Source organism: Pelodiscus sinensis, chromosome 3 (genome assembly GCF_052426305.1).
Source record: "Pelodiscus sinensis isolate ZL-2025 chromosome 3, ASM5242630v1, whole genome shotgun sequence".
In the NCBI taxonomy this organism is placed as follows: domain Eukaryota; kingdom Metazoa; phylum Chordata; order Testudines; family Trionychidae; genus Pelodiscus; species Pelodiscus sinensis.
Genome location: NC_143054.1, coordinates 64,729,225 through 64,753,287, shown reverse-complemented (window position 1 = coordinate 64,753,287; position 24,063 = coordinate 64,729,225). Strand labels below are relative to the sequence as shown.

Genomic DNA, 24,063 nt, shown 5'->3' with positions numbered 1-24,063 from the left:
GTCAGAAAGCTAAGAGTCAAAGAAATTCTTCAGATTTGCAGCTTTTTATCTGACATTTGAATTGGGCATGATGTTAAATTTTTAAGTCACTCGCAGAATATGATTTGTTCAAAGCTACGCCACTAGTAATTCACTCAACAATGTAGCACTTTAAAGACTAACAAGATGGTTTATTAGATGATGAGCTTTCGTGGGCTAGACCCACTTCCTCCTGCATTTTGCTTCAGCTACCCCAGACTAACACGGCTACATTTCTATCACACACACACACACACACACACATACACTTTGAAACTAGTTTGTAAAAAGTAAAACTGGCCTGACCTTCTGAAGATGATAGAGGTCGGTCTTCTTCTGAAGTTCATTTTGTGATGACACAGACACATCTTGTATATCATTTGTTTCTGCTACTGGAACAAAACCAACTTTCAACATACACGGCAAACTCCTTCTAATACCTACATATACCCATTGACCCAGGCCAAACTGAAACAGGATCAATGGGTACTCTCATGTTGGATAAGGACCAAAACCCAATTAGTTATTCAATTTTTCTCCTGGCAAACAAAGGTCAACAACACTTCATTGCGTAATTCATGTTGAAATCAGTTATCAAAAACAGAAAATTCAGCCTTGTGTAGGGGGCCTGTACAAGGCTTATGCACCACTTCTGTTCTTTTTAAAATCTCTGGACCATGTCCTTAACTGATATGAATTGACAAAGCTCCACTGATCTCAATGAAGAAGTCACTTAATTAGCTTTTAGAACTCTTCCCAATGCAAAGATTTTAGATGTGAAAAAATATGAATTTAAAGAGAAAAATAGGTTCTAATTCACAATTCCCAAACACCATAACTGGGATTTACTGAAATGAGAGTAAAGTGAAAAATAGAACATACTGAAACATTTGACTAACTATATTTATCTTAGCCAAAATTCAAGCATAGGTTTTCTGAGCCTTGAAGTTTGTATATGAATAATTAGCAGGTTTTGCTTTAAAATAAAACCCATCAGAATTAAGTCTCAATTTTGCTTTATTTTAAAACAAACTTCCTATAACAATAACAGCTAATAAAAGTCAAAGCAACATACTGTTAGGATATTGGCATTGCTTATAGGGTTGACACCTGCAGGCCACAGGCTGAGGTCAGTTATAGCTGGTTGGTGGCTTACATGAAATGAGTTGGTAGTTTCAGTGCAATTTAAGGCCATGTCTATACATACTGTGCCAGAGCTCGATCTTCTGGCATTCAATTTAGCGGATCTAGTTAAGACCCGCTAAATTGAACATTGAGGGCAGTGCCAGTCAGCGCCATTACTCCTTGCAGTTACAAGGAGTAAGAGAAGCTGATGGGAGTGTTTGCTCCTGTCAGCCTCCCTCTGTGAAAACAACACTAATCTCAGCTTAAGATAAGTCAGCTCCAGCTATGTATTTTACGTAGTTGTAATTGTGTACCTTGACCTGACATTAGTGGGCAAGTATCAACATCTTAAAATTCATCATCACAGTTTTCTGTCAGTATCAGCAAAGACCAAAGATTCAATAGGCATGGACATTATACTACTCTCTCACCCTAGAGTTTATCAAAATCAGGGTGAGGTACATTAATGAGCACAGGGAAGGCTATAGATGGGCTGCCTATTTTCAGTGTTGCTGACTCCTGCAATTTAATCTGAAGACAACTGGTTAATTCAGTTTTCAATTACATGTAAGGAAGTAAGATTCTACCCCTCAAGGTAGCAGACAAGAGCCTGAAAATGAAGTAAGTGCGCTGAAGATTCTGAAACTTAAGGCAAACAAAGCCCAAAGATATTTTTAGCATCTCTTTTTTAAAGCCACTCATGATTTTAAATGCTTGGGGTTGGCTATATTCAGTCCCTGTGCTGTGGGTTGAAAAGCAGCTGTTAGCATAGGACCTTTCACCATCACTATATACACTTTTAAAAGAAAGAAGCAGAAACTAGCTCATTAGTGAAATTCTAAACTTAAAACAAATGGAAACAAGTTTCAAAAGATCCCCACATATGTGAATGAAAGAAAGACTGAAAGAAGATGTAGTAAATATCCTGAAAGTAAAAAAAACAAACAAACTGATCCCTGATGGTTTGTATCCACTCTAGATACAAGATTTCAAACTGAGGCGGTCCTCTCTCCCCTCGTTATTATAATAACTTGTTAAACTTGAGCAGGTTTTCTCAATGTTCCCTCAACTCAACGTAGGCTCTACAGAACAAAGGTTTGCGCTCTCAAGCTCCATGTTTTGACTCTCCCAATTCACTAGAAAAGAATTGGGAAGATGTGGGCCTCTCCCCTGGCCCTGGAGCCTCCTGCTGCCAGTGAGGAGAGAAGGGCCCTATCCCTCAGAGCACCACGTTGTCTGTGCCATAAGTACCTCTTAAATTCCTTTTATTTTTCCCTGGTTATCTTAAAAAAGGAGTATTATTTTATTGTAGAAGTAGACTTTGTTTTAGTTACACTGGAACTATCGGATAGTTGCATAAATACAAAGATTTCATGCAATTACGCAACTATTCAATTAGCCAATATCTAACATCCCTAGTATCTAGGTTCCACAGAAAGGAAGGACTCCCACAGGGCAGTACCCAAAGGAAGGGGCACCGTGGTCTGGGAGGAATGTGGATCCCAACGTGGTACAGAGTGTGAAGGCATAGGTAATAGCAGATGAGACACTAACTGGAAGAAGATGCTTCTGGATAGTGATAGCTAATTCCCAGGACTGGCCAGCAGAGGCACCATTCAGCGAGTTAAACTTCCTACACTGAAGATGACAGATGCTTTCACTTTTACATTGGATGTGAAGGCTGCAGTGGTTTCTCTCAATCCAGGGATGATGGAGCATGACTGTTTCTATGGGCTGAATCTCCTAAAGACAGAAGGATGATATTGAGCTGCACTATTGAACTCTACATGTTGCCACTGACTGTTCCCACTGCAATCTACCCATCCTGACCTGAACAATCCATCTCTTATTTGGATCTGACTGGACTGAGTTGCACATCTTTATGACTGGCATGATAATGAGTCCAAATGTATGTGTAAAGGAGTTAGCGCTAGTATTAATCTTTCAAGCTTTTGACTTATTCATGAAATGATTTTGGAAGCTGTAAAGCACTTGAAAGACCTGAAGAAAAATGTGTCTATTAAGAGTAATTTATTATCCACTCCCTTCAATCTTTCCAGTTTTTGTCTCACACTCAGAGCCTATCCTGTCCATAGGATGCAGGGGGATGCAGACGCATGGGGACAAAGGGATTAGCAGGAAGACTTGTGCTGGCAGCAGAGATTGAGCCCACCCCTGCACTCACCAGTTCCAGCCTGCTCTGTCAGCACTCAGCATTGCTCAGAGGAGGGGACTTGGGGTGAAGGGTTGGAATGGACATGGAGACAGGGCAGAGGAGGAATGAGGGCAGAAAGAGGCAGGGTGGGCAGGTAGTTGTCCTGGACCCCGTACCGACATATTGATGGCCCTGCTCACACCATTCTTCCATTTTATGAAGGATGGGCCCAATCAGCAGTAACATGACAATCATTTTTGAAAAGATGTACTCTATGTCAAAATTGCTTGGCATACTGATAATCTTAGATGGAGAAATTTCTGGGTTTGATTAACAGGCAGTGAATTCATCAGAATCCAGATTCTCTGAGGCCATTTTATACCATTGATACTGAACGATTTGGCAGAATATTACATGCTCACCTTCCAGATTTTGAAATCGTGTCAGGAACTCCTCCATTTTCTCTATCGTGTTGCTAAACTGTTTTCCAGAAGATGATGTAAAAATCTCCACACATTTTTGAAGTATGGCCACCAACTCAGCCTTAGCCAACATCCTGAAAAACAGAATCAAATAGCAAAACAGGGAAAGCATTTGCTGAAGTACTTAAGCACAATGTTCACTATGGTATTTTATTTGAAAAAAGAATCCTCACGTTCTCTAATTTAAAAGCTATCCGTTTTCTTGTAAAGTTGATTTTCTAAAGAATGAATTAAGACTGTTTTAGTTCCAGTGTTTTTATATTGAGAGCTTGACATTTAAAAAGGGCTAAGGAATTGACTGAGCTAGAAGATTATATCCTTCAGTTTCCCCTCCCAGAGTAGATGGAGAATAGTCTAATATAATCTAAAGGTAAAAGCACTTTTGTATTTCTTCCCTCTAAGATCTGATTCAGAGGTGAGAATTAGGACTTAAAGCTTGTCAGAGGATCATGATTCCTGCGTTTGAATGATGCAAACCAGAATATCCTCACCTGGCATTTCAACATCACAAAACTCATTACATTCTGGGATCCAAAAGGAACTTGAAACAGAGTCAAAGTTTGTTTCACATATTTAATTAATATAAACCCACCACACCTCTTTGCATTATATAGCACTTATCTTTTGATCCCAGAATTTTATAAAGATGACTAAGTAGAATGAAAATACTGAGGCTGAACAATAATTTACATTTATATTTAATTTGATAAGTATAATATTGCAGGATCGTCTCTTAACTGTGTCACTTTGAAGCCTAGAGTATCTGAGTCAGCGTAAAACAATGGAAACAACTACAAGCATGGCTGAGAGCTCTTTATTCAGAGTATCACCAGGTTCACCATCTGTTACTGTTCAATGTTTAAGTTCTATTCCATTTTAATTTTACAAATTACATTTTGCAACAGCAAGGCCTAGTGATCCAAGCCATTAATATCTCTTTAGAACTATGGCATTGTCTGTCTCAAGAACCATGGCTCTGGCAGCAAAGTCTGAGGTGTATAGCTAGCTATGTTGCTACAGAGATATAGGCACTGGCTTTGAGGGCTTAAATGCTCAAATGGGTCACCCCTGAAGTATGCCACTCTGATTTTAAATTAGAGTTTTTGCTTCTTGCTCTGGCAAACCCTTTTATGTTTAGACAGTAAAAAGTCACTGTAAATAGACCCTTTGTACACCTAAAAACAGCAGAAGTAATTTATAAGCCAAAACCAAGTGCAGAGGATCATAATGTAATGTAAACAGGCTCTCACACATTCATGAAACAGCCCGTCACTCCCATTCAATTCTTTCAATTAAGGAAAGTCAAAGAAATTAGTCCTTAATTTAAAGCCTTATAAAAGGAAAATAAAAATATTGTAAGAATCTGACAGCAGGATATTCCCTTTGAAAACAATCAGGGAACCGATTAACTACTAATTAATTACTTTTGGAGAAATGCTATCTCCTATCCAAAAATAGTTTTTGCTGGTGGTACTGGGATTTCTTTTTCAGATAGCAGCAGCAGTAAAGCACTTAAAGCTCTGGCAAATCTTTCACTAGCCACCATTTTCAGGGACTGAGGAAAGGATCAATTCATTAAAATTAAAAGTTGGTATTTGCCAATAGCAAATTGTGATCTTCTAATTCTCACAATCTTAATGGCTTTTAGAATAACTTATAACTTGCAAGGTGATTGTCTGAAGAGAAATAAAATTATTTAAAATCGACGAGGAGTCCTGTGGCACCTTATAGACTAACTGAAGTGTAGGAGCATAAGCTTTCGTGGGCAAGGACCCACTTCGTCAGATGCATGACACATCTGACGAAGTGGGTCCTTGCCCACAAAAGCTTATGCTCCTACACTTCAGTTAGTCTATAAGGTGCCACAGGACTCCTCGTCGCTTTTGCAGATTCAGACTAACACGGCTACCCCTCTGAAAATTATTTAAAGCACCTTCTATGGCAAACCAGTGACTCCCAACATAAGAACATGAAAACAGATACATACCTACAATCCTTGAACAACCATATATGCAAGATGCATTAGTATGTAGTAGGGGTTAGAACTGGCCTATTTTAATAAAATTATAAAAATAGGAAAGTTAAACCAAGTCTTGCTGTTTTCATATAAGTTATCAGGAGCCTAGTTGCTGCCAAAGGTGGTTAAAATCATATCACCTCATTAACAAGCTGATTTACCTGTACATAAGATTCAAGTGAATAAAGTTTTACAACTTTAATTGATTAGCATGGTATCAGGAAAAAGGACCCCTTCTTGTATGTGTCCAGCAATTTAAAACCTTCAGAGGCCAAGTCAGATCAAGCACTGAGGAAAAAAGCTGTTTGTCCTATACAGCAGTTTGAACGTCCTCACAATTTGATGCAAGCCAAGGCCTTTTAGAGCAATTGGTCTGCAGAATGCACAGTATTTAGCCAGCCACCTGCCTCCAGACTCTTGAACTCGAGTATTTGACTCACACAGTAAGAAAAACAGTTCCTAACCTTCCATAATGGTTATTCTTTGAGATGTGTTGCTCGTGTCCATTCTACATTAGTTGTGTGTGCTTGCCACAGGCACAGGTGCCAGAAGCATTTCTTTCAGTGGTATCCATACGGGACCAGCTCTAGGACCCTCTGGAGTGGTGCACATGTGTGCCAGCATAAGGGGTACTGCCGGCTTCCTCCTCCCTCAATTATTTCTTGCTGGAACTCTGACAGTGGAAAGGGGGTGAGAGAGATGTCATGGAATGGACACGAGCAACACATCTCAAAGAACGCCTTACGGAAGGTTAGCAGCTGTTTTTACAGGGGTGCCATTTCAGATTTTGGCATAGGGAGGGAGGGTGACCCATGCATGCTGTGATTGGGGAAGGGAGGAAGAGTAAGAACACAATGAGGTGGGGGCACCAGACTGACAGCAGCTTCAGCAGTGTTACTGAAAATGCTCAGTACAAATCAAGCAGTAAATTGGAAGAGAAGAGTGGGGGACTGACCCCCTCCAATTCCCCCCCCACACACACACACACCACTTCTTTCCAGGAGCTAAGGCACTGGAAAACTCTAGGGTTTTTTGGACAGATAACTTAGCAGTTAGTTGCCAGAAGTAGTATATCTAATTCCTATACAATAGAAAATTAAATAAATATTAGATCCATTCATATCTAATACCAGCATACTCTTCATCTTATGGCAAGTCACTTAAGGGAAACTGACTAGCTTTAAAAATTCTGTATATTATATTTATATACATATATTCTGACTTTGTTACTAACTCTGTGGCGTGAGAGAGAGAGAGTGCGTGAGCATGCCTAGGAATCCTGAGTATCTCAGTTCTAGGAGAGTAGTGGGATCTAGTGGGTCAGCAGGGGGAAGATACATTTGGCCTCTACATAAGAACATCAAAATGGCCACCCTGGGTCAGACCAATGGCCCATCTAGTCCAGTATCCTGTCTTCCAGCAGTGGCCAATGTCCGGTGTGTCAGAAGGCATGAACAGAAAAGGCAATCATCATATGATCCATCTCCCTGTGACCCATTACCAGTTTCTGGCAAACAGAAGCTAGAGACACCATCCCTGCCAGTAGCCATTGATGTAGCTAACCTTCTGCAACTTATTTTGTTCTTATTGGAAACCTGTTATAGTTTGGGCCTTTCCACCGTCCCTTGGCAGAGTTCCACAGGCTGACCGTGAAATTATTTCTTTTGTTTGCTTTAAATCTGATGCCTATGAATGTAATTGTCTGACCTTCTTGTGTTGTTAGTGAAGGAATAAACGTTTCCTTATTCAATTTCCCCATATCATTCATGATTGTCTAGACCTGTGAAATATCCCCCAATCCTTTAGTGATTTCTCTTCCAAGCTGAAAAGTTCATCTTTTAAAATCTCTCCTCATATGCAAGCTGTCACCTGCCTGCCTGGTGCGAAGGTTGCGGATTTCTTGAGGCTTCTAGATAGACTTATGTGTAGTGCTAGGGAGGAGCCGGTTGTCGTGGAACAGGAGGTGTGCACCAGTAGGAGGGAAGGGGCAGTTCAAGTGCTACACTTGATAACTTCTTGGCCAAACCAGTCAGGATCACCTGTTAGATGCTCCAAGATCTACCGGTAGATCCCAACCTATTGGCTGATGACCACTGATCTACAAATTTTGCCACCTCTCTACTTACCCCTTTTCCAAGGTTTCTTGAGTAAGTTTAACAGCAGAGGTCCAAGAGCACACCACTGTTTATTACTACTCTTTTCCCCCCCTTTTATTTGGAATACCAACAATGTTTTCATGATCATCTTCAGTAATGATTCTTCAATTACTTGAATGACAAGTCTTTTGTCATCATGATCACCCTGCCTCCCTTTGTTTATAAACAAACTCCCTGCTCCAAAAGGCAAAGCTAGGAGCAGCACAACCTCTGTAGCAGTTAAGAGCTGTGTCTGGGGCTAGGGCATGCACTTTAAGCCAGGGGTCAGATTTTTCAAAGAGGGCCAGATTTGATGAAGTGAACATGCGTGAGGGCCGACCATTTTGCCTGACATTCTTTGAACCATTAAAATTAAATGCAAATTAACTATTTTATGCAAAGTTTATTGCAAACGGCATACTTTTCATTTAGTCACATGGATGACAAATCTAAACAGGTGTTAAATCACTCTGCCTTTCATATCTGATGAAAAAAAAAATCCAGGAAGCTGAAATATATGTCAGGAACATTGTAAAGTACATTACATATTATTGGTAATAAAGGTTGTCTGTCAACTTTTAAGTTCAAAAAATATGAACAGGAACATAACACCAAGTATACATGTTGTGTCCAAATATATTTATAACTGATTTAGACCAACTGACATTAACTGAGATTTTACAATGTATTCATCTCAATACATATGGATTCGTTGGGGGCCATAAAAGATAGATTTGCCAAATTACCTGTGGGGCCGTATTAAACCGGAACACGGGCCGCAATTGGCCCGCGGGCCGGACTTTGGACATGCCTGCAGTTTAAGCAGACCTCAGCTATGAAATCTCTGCTCCACCACCCTACCAGGTGCCAGCTTTGCTACCCTCTTAACTCCTTACTCCAACTCTACACTGGTGTCTTGCTCTTCCTAAGTCTATCTCCTGCTTGAATCCTTCAGTTGACTTTGGACTCTGCCTCAAGCTCCAACCCTTGGCTCCAGATCCTGGCTCCCAACTGACTACTAGGAATGACCATCAATGCTCAATACCCACAGTAACTATTAGTAATAAGCTAACTAACTTGTGAACATGAAAAAAAAATTCCATTCAGTTCTTTTCAGGGGCAGAAAAGGAATGCACAGAGAGAAATGATGACATCATCCTAGTGAGAGCATGCTCTTTCATCCGTCCCCCCCTCTAAAGACATGGCTTTTCTATGCAGTGTCACACTTCAGTGTCAGAGGTGCCAAATCCCATATTTAGAAATATAGACCCCCTCAAAGAATTCCCCATTACTCCAACTCTGTGCCTATCTGGATCATTTCTTGTATGCCAACAGCAACATTAAATCCTATTATCTTAGCATTTCATGACACCTGCCATCATAGGGCACATTTACACAAATCTTGTAACTGTAAAGTAGCAACCACATCATATCTTTTTAAATACTTTCTTTTTTTTCTATTTTAAAACACTGAGTCAATATAAAACTTGATTTGGTGGAACCTTTATTGAAGTTACAATGCTAAAGAAATAATGTAGGGGCCATCCTAAGGATGAAATGCAAATCTGGGAAGCATTTTATACAGAAAAAAACAACAACAAAAGAGTATCACCAAAGGATTCAACAATTGTATCAAATTATGATGATCTAATAAATATTAAAAACAAATACGATCATTTAAACAAGTACAGGCAGTCCCCAGGGTTACGTACAAGATAGGGACTGTAGGTTTGTTCTTAAGTTGACTGTGTATGTAAGTCGGAACTGGCATCCAGATTCAGCCGCTGCTGAAACTGACCGCCATTTCTGACTTACATACAGATTCAACTTAAGAACCCCAAGTCAGCTGCTGCTGAAACTGATCAGCCGCTGATTCCAGGAAGCCCGGGGCAGAGCAACTCTGCCTCGGGCTTCCTGTAGTCAGCGCTGGTCAGTTTCAGCAACGGCTGACTTGGGGACGCCTGGGGCAGAGCAGCTGGGGTGCTGCTGGGTTGCTCCAGTAGCGCGGCTCCTTGGCGCCACTGGACCAACCCAGCAGCACCCCAGCTGCTCTGCCCCAGGCGTCCTGATTCAGCCGCTGCTGAAACTGACCAGCAGCGGCTGAATCAGGACGCCTGGGGCAGAGGGCTGTGGTGCTGCCGGGTTGGTCCAGTAGTGCGCTGAGCGGTGCTGCGGGACCAACCGGCAGCGCCCCAGCTGCTCTGCCCCAGGGTCCACAACAAAAGCCTGGTCTGCTGTGGGGGGGGCACACTAGCTGCGCCCCCTCCCCCCCAGCAGACCAGGGACACGGGGAGCAAAGCCGCAGCGGCGGGGTGCCTCGCCTCTGAGGCTTTGCTCTGGCGTGGGACCCGCTTTGCTCACGGTGCCCCTGGTCTGCTGGGGACCGTCTCCAGCAGACCAGGGGCACCGCGAGCAAACCCGCCGGGGCTGCTGCTTTGCTCCCGATGCCCCTGGTCTGCTGGAGACGGTCCCCAGCAGACCAGGGGCACCGGGAGCAGCTTTTCTCGCCCCGGAGGTCAAGGTGGCTGACCGCTGCCTGTAAGCTCCGGGGCAAAAAAGCCCCGTTCGTAAGTGCGGATCCGACATAAGTCGGATCCGCGTAAGTCGGGGACTGCCTGTATTCCAAACAAATTACCGAAGATCAGATTCTGATACTCTCATTCATGTTTAAAGGAGTCCTACTGAAATCATTGAGACCACTCAAGAAGTAAACAGCATGAGAGAAAATGTCAGAATCTAGCCTCAAATAGCTTCTGGCAGTTCCACTGAAAAGAGTAGGCATGCAAATTTAAAGTGACAGCCAATTTTATTTTCAATCAATCAGTAACACAGTCCATTGCAATACTTGTCAAGCAGCATTCTAAGTATAAAGTTCTAAAGAAACAGAGGGCAGATGTTCTATAGGTCTAAAACAAAAAAAACCCCACAAAAATGGAAAGTTGAAAGATTACCTCATTAACTGAACAGCTGACCCATATTCTTCTGTTTCCCATACTCTCTTTCCCAAACATGCACAGTGCAGCTCTCTGATCTGTAAACCAGTACACAAGTAAAGGGAACAAAAATGTTTTACAAAACAAGTAATTAGTTTTATATTCACTTTTCAAAACAAAGACTGACTGACTATCAGAGTAATCCTGTGAGGAGCTGTGTTTTCTCAACTTTCACTAATTGCAATTTGAAATGAGAGCCTTCAGCATCTCATGAGACTAGGTCCTCAGTGGTGTCAAGATGTGTTTGCCGTGAAGCACTATGTTTTAATGCGGTCCATTCAGATGACAGGAATGCAGCGATTAGGAATGAACCTGAATAAAAACCCCCGATGTAAACATTCCACATTCTCAAACATTAGGAAAGTCCAGAGTGAATTCACAGCTAAGATCTATATCTAATAACAAAGTATCTGGTACATCTAGAATCAGTGGGGAAATGCATATCATGGAATGTTCTGTAGCATTAACAAGAGCACGTGAGGCAAAAATAACTGCATGTTATGGGAAACTGAGTTTGGTTGTACCAGAGCTCTGGTACAAGTCAAAATACAACTAAGAGTATACATGACTGTCCCATCACTGCTATGTTGTTTCTGATGCAAGCATGTTAATTCTCATCTGAATCCAACCATTAGTAACTAGTTGACTGATGGCAGAAAGAATGGAAAATTGTCTGTACCACATATGAGAAACAGGATGTATAAAAGCCTAATCACAGAGGCAATGGGTGTTCTATGCATCTCCTTCTCCCCTAGCAGCCCTCTGCTGTTTACTTACAAGAATATGAGAGAAACTGTTAAAGAAACAATGTGCTGTTCCTCTTAGTCCATAATAAAGACATAAAATATCTGGCTGCATGTAGGAAGGACATGGTGGGAGGAGGGGAAAGGAAAGGAGAAGGTGGACTTCAAATCTGTAAAGATGTCAAGCCATGAAACACAAAAAGTCCAGGGAATGATACTTCACCTGTTTGCCCAAAGGATACTTTGGAAGAGAACTTGTGAAAACATGAAGGCATCTCAGAACTGGAAAATAATTCTCATGGTAACTATTCAAGTCTTCCAATAATGTCTGTGTTACCTCCTAAAATGACAGAACAACAAATTCAATATCCACCAGAACAAAGGAGAATGAAACATTCACCAAATATAATTTAAAAAACATATAAATAAAATATTGTAATGGAACACTGAAATTCTGACAAACCACGAAGAACTGATTTAAATCAAATTGATTTTAATAATGACTTAAATCACCTTGCAGGAAATCTTGACTTTAAACTGATCTCAGTCTTGTTTCACATTTGTAATTTCTTAGGTTCATTTTCCAAAAAAAGATTCATTTTCATTGGTTGATACAACATGTTGATTTGCAACTAAACGTGGTCTTTACACTAGAGTTGGTACTTCTTTTTGCTAACCAGCAAGACATATTGTAACTACATACAATTATTTAAGAATTATATGGCTCAGCATACATTTATTCAGATTCGCAATTTCAGATTTTTATTAAGTTAAGAAATACATCATTCACCGGTTTCTATTTACTAGTTAATGTCTTAATCATGATGTGTGTCTAGCTGCACTTGCATGGATATTGGAATTCAATTAAAAATTAACAAAAAAATTTAATTTAAAATTGATTAATAACAAATGAAATATTACATGCAGCTAATGATGTGACACACTGAAAACTTGGCCCATAGTAACCAGAAAACAAGAGTACTTAGAGACCATAAGGTATTTCCAGAAGTCCCTGAGCAGTTTTCATGCCTAATTACCACAGAAATCAATGAGAGTTAGGCAGTGGACCTATTTAAACACACACTCTGGAAAAATCCCATTAGGAGTCCATATGTATTTTTAGGTTCTTACATGTCTTTCAATAAAAACCAGCTGGAGGGGATGAGATCTATTAATTCTAAAAACTTGAAGCACATAGGATAGATTTTTCATAGACTAGAAGAGCTCTTCCAACTCTTGAAAATGGATTCACAACTTTGAACCAACTAGTCCAAATTAAAAAGTATACATTATCCCTGTACTTCTAGTTCAACTGAAATCAACAGTAACCAAGGCAAAAGCTTTTTTGCACAACAAAAAACTTTAAGTACTCACATTTCGAAAAACTTAAAACAGCAGCATTCACTCCATTGTAAAGACTGAAAATATATAGATAACTTATTTGTGGCATTTGACATGTCAAGTACTTTAATCAAGGTGAGAAGTCCTTTCCATTATATGGGTATTTGTATTATGTGGTTTTACTTTATGGAATGGCCACCCAGAACATTGAATGGATGGGGTACTTAGGCTTTTATAAATAAAAGTATTTTCACCTGTTCTTATATATTTACCTTCAGGTTATTTGAAATACATTTCAAAAATCCAGTTCAAACATGGGTGATACTAATGCAATAATACTGGGCAAAGTTATGTGTTGCATGTAGTTCCATGATGATTTTTATCAAATGACTGTAATATAAAGCAAATCCCTTCTCTAACATTCCATTGTAAAACTCTGCCCCTAAATAATTTGTATGTCAGTCAAATTTGGGGTGGTATCACTTTGAGATATTTATTTCATAAATATATTTCCCAACTCTCAACCACATCATAAACAGCTCTTGGTGTCTGTATAAATTACAGTTTCACTAGGTTGGCCTAAGGGTAAGCCTCAACACAATGCAGCTTAGAATCTCCACAGTGCTGTACATTGTAACATTGTCCCTAACATGCTTGTCCTGCCAGCACATGCCCTGTGCTACAGCTTGCAAAGAAGTCCTTGGAAGGCAGACTCATGGAAATCTGTGGCACAGGAATCCTCCCCTGTGTACACAGAGCTTTTAGGGTCCCCTTTATTCTGCTTTGGCCCTTTTATCTGGCATAAGAGAGCCATATCAGGGCTCAGGATCTCAACCACAGTGTAAACCTATAACTACTCTCTCAACATCTATCTTAGACCCTAAGTAGACAGGGGACAAGTAAAACCAGATCAAGTATCTTAGGATGACCAGGAATCAATTATGTCTATCCTAACACAAAGAGGATCACTTCACCACCTCTCCTTTAAAAAGGCTCATTAAAGGCAGTCTCATTCCATAAATATGTGCCCTTATATTTTGATGATTATAAAAGATCTCTCTGTTAGACATGCAGGTTTAAAACGGATAGGCTGCGTCTACACTGGCATGATTTTTCACAAATACTTTTAATAGAAAAGTTTTTCAGTTAAAAGTATTTGCGCAAGAGAGCATCTATACTGGCATGTGCCTTTGAGCAAAATATTTGCTTTTGTGCAAAAGCATCCGTGCCAGTGTAGACGCTCTCTTACGCAAGAAAGCTCCGATGGCCATTTTAGCCATCGGGCTTTCTTGTGCAAGAAATTAACGTTGCTGTCTACACTGGCCCTCTTGTGCAAGAAAACTTGCGCAAGAGGGCTTATCCCTGAGTGGGAGCAGCAGAGTATTTGCGCAAGAAGCACTGATTTCATACAGTAGAACATCAGTGTTCTTGCGCAAAATACTCGCAGCCAGTGTAGACAGGTGGCAAGATTTTGTGCAAAAGCAATTGCTTTTGCGCAAAATCTTGCCAATGTAGACACATCCATAGTGTAGATGGCTAACAAAATTCCCAATGCAAAAATCACAGAAAATTTAACATATTAAGATATTTTCAAAGTTCTGTTCCAAGTTTACAGAAGTTTACATACAATTCCCATTCCTTTACATCGGGGTGTCCAAACTTTTTTCAAAGAGGGCCAGATTTGAAGAAGTGAACTTGCGTGAGGGCCGTCCCCGCACTCTCAGCCCCAAGGCGGAGGGCCCGCAGGGTCGGAGGTGGGCGGAGAGCGCAGGGCACACTGGCCTCACGCCGGCCCGGGGGCAGGGCGAACCCGCAGCCGAGTGGGGGAGCGGGGCTGCGGACGTGCCCTACAGGGCAGGCTCTAGGACCGCGGAGGCCATGGGCGGCGGCGACGGCGCGGCCGGAAGCGGCGCGCTGGGTGCACCAGTTCAAAAGAGCGCCGGGGAGCCAGGAGAGGGGGAGGAAGCGGGGGCCATATTAAATCGGAACACGGGCAGCAATTGGCCCGCGGGCCGGACTTTGGACATGCCTGCTTTACATAAACAGTACACTTCTACAGAGATGGAAAAGCATTTCTGTAATTCAATTGCAAATTAAATCAGTTCTGAATGATATATACAAAGGAAACGCATTTCTGGGAAACAGTAAACACTGCCAAATGAAGTATCGGGTGCATATAAGAATACTCACATACATTATAGAGGACTTACTGACTAAGGGCCAGTTTCTACCACCTTTACAGTGAGTTGGACCTTACTCTAAGCCAGGGGTGGGCAAGATCCAGCCCGCCAAGCCTTTCAATCCAATCCGCCAAGCCACCCCACTGGACCCATAGGCAGGGAGCAGACATAAGGGCTCAGAAATTATTGCCCACCCCTAGCTTAAGCCCTGGTCTATACTATGGAGTTATTTCAAAATAGCATTAGTGTGGATGCTCTGGTGCTGCTAATTCAAAATAATTGGCCTCCAGAGGACTCTCTCAGTGCAGTTCTGACCACTCCAACCACACCTGGCATTTCCAGTGTTCCCCTTCTCCTGTGGAGCTTAAACTCCTGGCAGCAGAAGGACTTCTTGCATGTCGGCAGTTTTGCAAGCCCCCATGTGAGACAATAGCCAGTGAGGGAGCCATGAGCACCCCCTAATTCTCGCTCAGTCTCCCATGGCTCCATCACTTCTGCTCCCTGGCCAGTGACAGCCAAGGAGGGACACAGTAGAGCTCCAGCCTCATCAAAGTCTGGAAGGAGACCACCAACCTTCAGGATCTCCATACCAGAAAGAGGAATGATTAGGTCTATGGCCCGATTGTCGGCCAGGCTGGCCGACAAAGTACGCACCCGGATGCTGGACTAGGTCCACATGAAAGTGAAAGAACTTCGTCAGGCCTACAAAAAGGCCAAGGAGCAGAGCAGAGCAGAACAGATGCTGCTGGGTGGCACCACACAGCTGCCGCTATTATGAACAGCTGGATGCCATCCTGGGAGGGGGGGTTTGGCTGCCTCCCCCTATCATTGTGGCAATCAGGCCCACCAGCCAAGACCTGCTCCTCACTCTGGAGCCAGTCTTCCACACCCAGGATGTCTCCCAGGCTTTGGGCAAACACAGGGAGGGCACTTCAGGTGAGTTCTATAACTTTTCCTATCTACATGCAGGGGCAGGTGGTGGACTGCAAGGGGCTGCATGCTCCTCTCTTAGCCTACTTGGTCTGGGGGCTGCAAAACAGCCTGTACACAGGGAGTACCAGTCTGGAGCATTCAGTTGGATGATGCTCTCAGCTCCATGATGCTCTCATACAGGAACCCCTTGGTCCTTCTCACAAGGTTCCTGGAGAGGCCTGCCTTACTCCAGCTTCCATAGTGGGACACCTTCCTGCAACAAGCCACCACTAAGGAGGCTGGGGTCATGGAACCACACGGCAGTGCCACACCACAACACAGAATCATACCTGCACTCAGGCAGAATTTGCTCCCAATCAATTGCGGAGATGCGGAGGAGACTGATCTCATATATGGAAATCTGCAAGGGAAGGAGGGGGCAGGGGAGGAGACCCAGTAGCACTCTCTCTGGCAAGCAGCATCTGCCCCCAACACCCTCCCCACTCCAGTGGGCAGGGATAGAAGTTCTCTCTCTGCGAGACACTACCAGTGCTGGACCTGGTGTGTGCAGGATGCCACCCATTTCCCCCTCCCACCTGCAGGCTCCTGATCTGGCCGGCACCTTCCCATGCCTGCTTGTCCCTAGGCCATGGGTGAAGCGATGCTCCCCTGGGACATCGCTGCCCCTGCTAGGAAGTGCACGTTGTCTAGGCAACATATGGCCTTGCTCGAAGCACAGCGCCATCATCTGAACCGAGACCTTTGGTGTTAGCTCAGAGTTAGGTCTAGGTTTCATGCACAGTGTCTCCTGTGATGACTGCCCTTTGCACTTGTCCCACAGCTGGGCCAGCTAAGGACTTGGTGCGCCCCCCACCTCCCTCGCTATCAGCATGACTCCACGGGATCCACAGGAGGAAAAGAACCTGCAAGGAAATGATGTAGGAGCTGATGGCCTGTCTGCAGTCCCTTGTCCAGAGGCTTGAAAAAGAGTGCCAGGAATGGACTGTCAACCGGGAGGAGCACTGGGCCAACTGGGAACAATAGAAGGACACCTGGGACCAGTCCACAGGTCAGCATGCCGCCATGTGCTCCTCCCTCACCTTGGTGATGGAGTGCAGAGCGTCGTGCATGGAGCAGGCCACCAGCCATCTCCTACCCCTCATTGCTTCCTCTCCCAGCTTACCCCCTCCCCAGGGGCCACCAGGGTCCAAAACAAGAGGCAATGGGAACTCTCAGGCACCAGTCCCAGCCCCATCCCTGAGCTCCCCATCTCCATTCCAGGTTCTTTCCCCAGAGCCTCCCCTGCCTATGCTCCGCCCTCCTCCCCCCCAAATCAACAGCCCTGTTTTTTTCAATAAAGAAGGCTTTATTATTTGCTCTGAAGAGGAGGGGGAGATGTGAGGGGGAGGAAAAGCACAAAAAGGGAATGCAGAGGCCCTTTGTGGAGAGGAACAGGGGAGAGTCTCAGAACTGGCCTTGCACAAAACTCGGTTCAAGGCCTCCCTGATGAGCACAGCCCCTTGATGTGTTTTTCTGATAGCGCTAGTGTCCAGCTGCCCAAATTCCCTGGCCAGCCGTTCAGCCTCTGCCCCCCACCCTGGCAGAAAAAAGTCCCCACCCCCCTTTCTGTCACAGAGGTTGCGGAGTACACAACAAGCTGCTACCACAAAGGCAATGTTGTGCTCACGGAGGTCCAGATGGGTGAGGAGACTTCTGAACTCTCCTTTACATGGCTGCAAACACATTTGACCACCTTGCTGCACCTGCTCAGCCTGGCGTTGAAGTGCTCCTTGGCGGGGTCCAAGCTGCCCGTGTAAGGCTTCATGAGCTCGAGGAATAAGGTGTAGGCTGCATCGCCCAGGATCATTATCGGCACGTCCACCTCCTTGACTTGGATGGTGCAGTCAGGGAAAAAAGTGCTGGCGTGCATCTTTTGGAACAGGCAGGCATTCCGGATGATGTGGGTGTCATGCATCTTTCCTGACCAGCTGATGCTGATGTCAGCAAAGCGTCCCTTGTGATCCACAAGGGCCTGCAGCACCATAGAGAAGCACCCTTTCTTGATGACGTAGTCTGAGGCACGGTGGTTGGGGCCAGGTGAGGAAGTACATGCAGTCTATGGGCCCCCCGCAGTTGGGGTAGTCCATGGTGGCAACTCTGCTGTCCATATTGCCCAGAGTGACCACCCTCCGTAGCAATACCTGGTTGATGCCCTTGGCTACCTGCAGGAGCAGGGCCCCAACAATTTTCCCATGCCAACAGAGTGGTGGCCATTGCCCTTGGATGCTCATCATACTGGACAGCCATGCGCTTCCACACAGGGATGGCGGGTTTCACGGGGGGGGGGGGGGGGGGGGGGGGGGGGTGTCCTGTCACTTGAGGGCAGGGGCGAGCCACTTGCAGAGCTCAAAGAAGGTGGCCTTCCACATGCAGGAGTTCTGCAGCCACTTCTGGTTGTCCCATCGCTGCAAGACAAAGCAGACCCATCAGTGTGAACTAGTCTCCCGCCACCAGAAGCTGCGTTCAACGACATCCACAGGACTGAAGGGCATTTGCAGCAGCAGAAGCACCAGGACCTGGGTGATCAGGGTCTTCGGTCCACACTGGGATTTGTCCTGCAGGTCTTGGTCCTCATCCTGCTGAAGCAACATGGGAGCAGTCTGGACAAACCATGCCATGAAGCCCATGAGCCTGGCATTACTTTGCAGAAGCTCTGGCTCCATGCTTTGTGTGTTGTGGCGTCCATAAGAGCAAACAGAGCACACTGTCTCCCTTGTGTCTTGTGAGGGGGGAGGCAGTGGAGGAGTGGCATGTAAGATGCAGCTGTACAGAGAAGCCCCTGAAAACATGTGTCACAGCTTGCCAGCCACAGGACATATCTGTCCTCCTGGCTTCCCCACAGTGATTCTGATCTGTTCTCTCTTAGCAAATTATATATATGCATGCAATTTCAAAATAATTCTAATTTTGATGCTTCCCCTTAGTGGGGACATGCTATTTTGATTTTGTTAAATTGGGAGCTAAATGTCAATTTTTACTTATTTCAAAATAATTTCCTAGTATAGACATGCCCTCAGTCTTAAGGACTAATAAGTCCCATGCAGATACCAAAAGCTGACCCTACACAATAGTGGCAGAGTTCTATTTGATAAATAAAGGCTCTGCTGTTGTTATTGTTACAACAACTTTAGAACTATTAATAGCAGGTTGAACCTCTCTAGTCCCGAACTCACTGGTCCAGCACAACTTTACTTAGCTGGATGTCCACTTTTCTTGAGTATGGCCAAGTTTCCCCGCAGTCCCATAAGTTTGTTTACAGCCACCAAGCCTGGCTCTCAATGTCCTGTGATGTTATTTAGCTCTAATTTACCCCTAAATGTCCTCTAACAGCCCAGTAAGCAGTGGAAGTGTTGGTAATGCTGCAAGACAATACTGACATCCCATGGTCTGGAAAACACTCTGGTTCAGAACTGGTCAAGTCCTGAAGGTGTCAGACTAGAGAGGTTCATCCTGTATTATTCTCTTAAGACTAAGCAATTTAACACTGATGATGGGAGCCTAAGAGTAAGAATTAAATATCATAGATTCAAACATCTCTGAGTTCTGGAAAAGACTTGATCAGTTCTAAACTATGTCACTGGGTCTTAGAGCCACAAACAACATTGAACCAATACAGGGTGATAATTTTAGCACTGAGGTTTTCAGTAATTGTTCTGTTTTCATTCAAATTTTCAAAAATGGACTTCAATCTTGGGCTCTATCCTACATATCAAAGTTACATACTTGGGTAAGAGAAGTCAACAATGTAGATGAAAAAACGTCTAACAGTAGATTTTGAATTTTCCTCCTTAGTGCCACATAGCTCCTTGGCATAGCTACTACTTTATCAAGAAATGCCTTTTGGCTGATAGACCTAAAACTAAATCCTTTCCTTCTGATACATTTTACTTGATGGGTAATTTTACTTGATGGGTAATAAGGTCATCATAGCCTTTCTGTTATAAAGGAAACAGTGCAACTGAAGCAATTACTGGACCGAGATTAAATATTTGCATTACTGTGACTATGATGGCTATTTTCTTAGTACATAGACAAGGAAGCTGGCATTTCCTTAGCAGACATCTTAAAACAAAATAGTTTAATTCCACTCTATTCTGGAAGGACTATCTAGTATGAGATCATATCCTTGGCTAGCATAAACATTTAATATTGGAGATCTCATCTTCCTGTGACACACCACGAAAGAGAATCTGAAAATGTGTATGTTTAGCAGAGATCATTTAAATGCACTGATTTGCCCTACCTGATACGGCTGTCAGAACGTAACAAAACAAAAAACAAAACACACTATTAAGTGGAATTGGAAATCAATCTTTAAATAAAATAAGATGCTGCCCAAATAAAGAGTGTTGGGTCTAATTGTATGTATGCATGCTTTAGATTTTGTAAGATGGGGAAACAGTAGGAAAAGTATTGATGAATTGTGTTCAGCACCACAACCTTCTAGAAGAGGTAATAGTTACTATGAAATCTATTTACAGAAGAGAAAGATGAACTTAAATCATTGCAGACATGAAGAAGGTTTTGATTTTGTAAAAGTTTTAAATCCCAAGATGGTGAAATGGTGTTACTGATAAAACTAAGTTTAAGTCTTTTTGGACATTCAGTATTAAAATAGATTGAAAAGCAAAAGATAAAGGAAGCATCAATTTGTAGAATGCTCAAATGGGACATGAGCAAAATATAAAACCTTATTTGAAGGGCACAAAAGATAGTTCTGTCAGCTAGACCAAGATAAAGACCATAGGGGGGGATTTATTGTTTTAACTCCTCTACGGATTGTAAAAAAAAAAAAAAAACAAACAACAACAACAACAAAAAACCCTTTCACTTGGCTTCACACAGGTTTTACAGATCCTTTTTTGGCTGACTGCGGAGTAAGTAATATTCTATCAGAGAATTTATGTTTAGATTTCTCCTCTCAGCAACAGCCCATCTGCAAAACAGGTTATTACAGTAATGGCTGGCTATTTTACTGGGGGAGTGGAGGGAAGAGCTGTTGGAAAGATGAATTTAACAGTAACAATTCAGTGTCTTCTAGGTCTGCGTGGGACTACAGAAGCAGTTTTTCAAACTGTCTTAGTTTGAGATCTTAGTATTAGTAGTACAGAAAGACATCAATCAGAACAACATCTTCATGACTTCTGAAGGATAGCTTATCAGAAACCGTTTTGGTTGGAATTAAATGTAGTGGCAAACAGATCTGTGACAGAGATGAAACATCTGATCAGAGACTGGTTGTTTCAATTCCTACTCATGAAGGCAGATCTTTATCATTTCAAGGACTTTTGCTTGGCTCCTAGAATATGGATTGTTGTCAAATGGCTATCACTTGCTTGGAAGTACAGGTTGAATCTCTCTAGTTCAGCACTCTCAGGACATGACTGGTGTCAATCCAGAAAATTTGCTGAACCACAGAAGGTCAATATTGTGTAGCAGCATTACCAACACTTCCACTGCATACTGGGCTCTTAGGAGACATTTAGGAGTAAATTAAAGCTAAATAAGAGCACAGAATACACTTACAGCCAGGACTGGTGGCTGTAAACAAACTTTAAGGGACTTGGCAATATCCATGGTACGTGGACATCTGGCTATCTAAATTCATCCTGGACCACAGATGTTGCCGGATCACAGAGATTCAACCTGTACTGCCCAAGTTGTTAGGTTTCAAGCAACAGACTTGTGATCTGCTACCTTTTGGTTTGTTTACCAAGAAAACATCCTGTCTTATTCCACTGCAGAAATACTAACAGATTACAATAAAATGTGAAATAGTTATAAATAAATATAGTTTAATTCTGTCTGCCTTAAGAATTTATTCTTCAGAGATAGCTGGCAAGCTAATTTTAATTCTGTATTCTATGACTGCATTCAGAATATATGATATACCTCTTCTGGCTCTATGAAAGCGCGCACACACACACGCGCACACAGATTTCTATTAACTCTCATGAAATTTTCAGGGAAAGTGACAGTAATGAAAATCAGATTTTATAAATCCAGGGAGACCTATATGAAACCACAGAGATACTCCACAGACTTCCAAGCAAGTAATTTGGAAACAGGAATGGCTGTAATGAATCAAACCAGTGGTCCACCTAATTCAGAATCTTGTCTAACAATGGCTGGTGCCTGATGTGTCAAAGGAAGATACAAGAAATTCCAGAGTGGATAACCTACCACAAAAGAAATGTATTAACTCTTAGGTAGTTTATGCTTAAGAGTTTCTCTAGCTTTATATCAGAGGGGTAGCCGTGTTAGTCTGAATCTGCAAAAGCGGCGAGGAGTTCTGTAGCACCTTATAGACTAACTGAAGTGTAGGAGCATAAGCTTTCGTGGGCAAAGACCCACTTCGTCAGACCCACTTTTGCCCACGAAAGCTTATGCTCCTACACTTCAGTTAGTCTATAAGGTGCCACAGGACTCCTACCTGCTTTTCTAGTTTTATAATCCTCTCTAATACCATGTGGATGTTTTCATAACCCATAAAAACTTCAAAACACTTTTCCAGCTATATTTGTGGCAATGATTTTCACAGGTTAGTTATGTATTCTGTAAAGATATATTGTATATACTCGTTCACTAGCCTGTTCATTTATAAGCCAACCCCCCCGCCCAAGATTAAAAGCATTTTGTCATATTCATCTATGATCCTTTCATAAGCCGACCCTATATTTTAGTGGTTGGCAAACTTCAGTTCCTACCTCATCAAGATCAGCTGCTAGAGCTTTGGGATATTTTGTTTACCTAGAGCATCTGCATGCCATTCAGACATGCCAGGTACAGAAGACACTCTGGCACGCCAGCAGCTTACTCTGATGGTTGGGAACTAAGTTTACCAACCCCTGAACTATAATGACGATGTAGATCAATTGATAAGCCAGCCCTGCTCTTTGATGGGTCACTTTTATACCCTCCCCCCCAAATCGCCTTATGAAGGAATATAGAGGATATTTCTTATCAATTTTTAAATGTATTGCTTTTAATTTAACTGGCCATCCCTCTGCTCTGATGGTATGGAAAAGGATAAAAAGGAGTGAATGATTTATCTTTTCAAACCACTGGTTGTTCCTCCCCCTCCCCCCCCCCCATGACCTCTCTAATCCAACCCTACTCTAAAACAAACAGCAACAGCATTTTCAATCTCTCTTCAGGAGGAACTGTTTCAAAAGCAACAATCATTTTTATTGCTTTCCTCCAAACCACTGCTGTGTTTTTTCACATGGGATAACCACAGCTATCACATGGGATAATATAAAATATTGCCATCACTTGAAATACTGTGTATCAGGGATGAAGCACTTATAGCCCACGAGTTGGATGTTGCACATGGCTTGCCTTGATCTGGCCTGCGAGGCTTACCTCCTCCCCACGCTGCATGGTTGGAGTGCCAGCACTAGTTCCCAGCTGCAGGGAGGTAGACCCCACCCATGCAGGCCAAATCAAAGCAAGTTGCATGCAGTATCTGATCCATGGACTCTGCCTAGCAGGGGGAAGGAAGCAGCTCTGCTGTGGTCAGTCCTTGCAGGGCAGTGCAGAACCACTCCTGCTCCTGGTGCCAAATACATACTACAATTCCCTGTCTCCTCCCACCCATACATCACACCATTATCTTCAACCTGCTCCACCTGCACCCTAACTCCCATCCAGACGCTGCACCCTCAGCCTGCTCCTGCAACCTACCTCCCACTCAGACCCTGCTCTGCCCTCAGCCAGCTCTCTAGCAACTCCTGCCTACACCCTGAACCCCTTATTTTTGGTCCCACCCCAGATCCAAGACAGCTCTCACCAAAAAAAAAAAAAAAAAAAAAAAAAAAAAAAAAATCTATTAGCCCTGGACCCCAGAAGAATTAATCCAGTTAATCTGAGCCTCAGCGCCCTTCCCACTTTGGGAATAGA

At 43.0% G+C, this 24,063-nt stretch overlaps 1 protein-coding gene across 9 annotated transcripts in view; it reads right to left on the bottom strand.

Annotated features, from left to right (window-relative positions):
* ORC3 (origin recognition complex subunit 3) overlaps positions 1 to 24,063 on the bottom strand; it is a 67,557-nt gene that overhangs the window by 13,173 nt on the left and 30,321 nt on the right. For 8 of the 9 annotated variants that reach the window (XM_089777186.1, XM_075923856.2, XM_075923853.2 and 5 more), the window contains 4 exons: positions 11,892 to 12,008; positions 10,884 to 10,963; positions 3,721 to 3,854; positions 325 to 410 (listed from right to left, as the gene is read on the bottom strand). In XM_089777186.1, coding sequence (XP_089633312.1) covers positions 325 to 410; positions 3,721 to 3,854; positions 10,884 to 10,963; positions 11,892 to 12,008 — 417 coding nt within the window. The remainder of the gene's footprint in view (positions 1 to 324; positions 411 to 3,720; positions 3,855 to 10,883; positions 10,964 to 11,891; positions 12,009 to 24,063) is intronic. The other variant, XM_075923854.2, reaches the window with a different exon arrangement.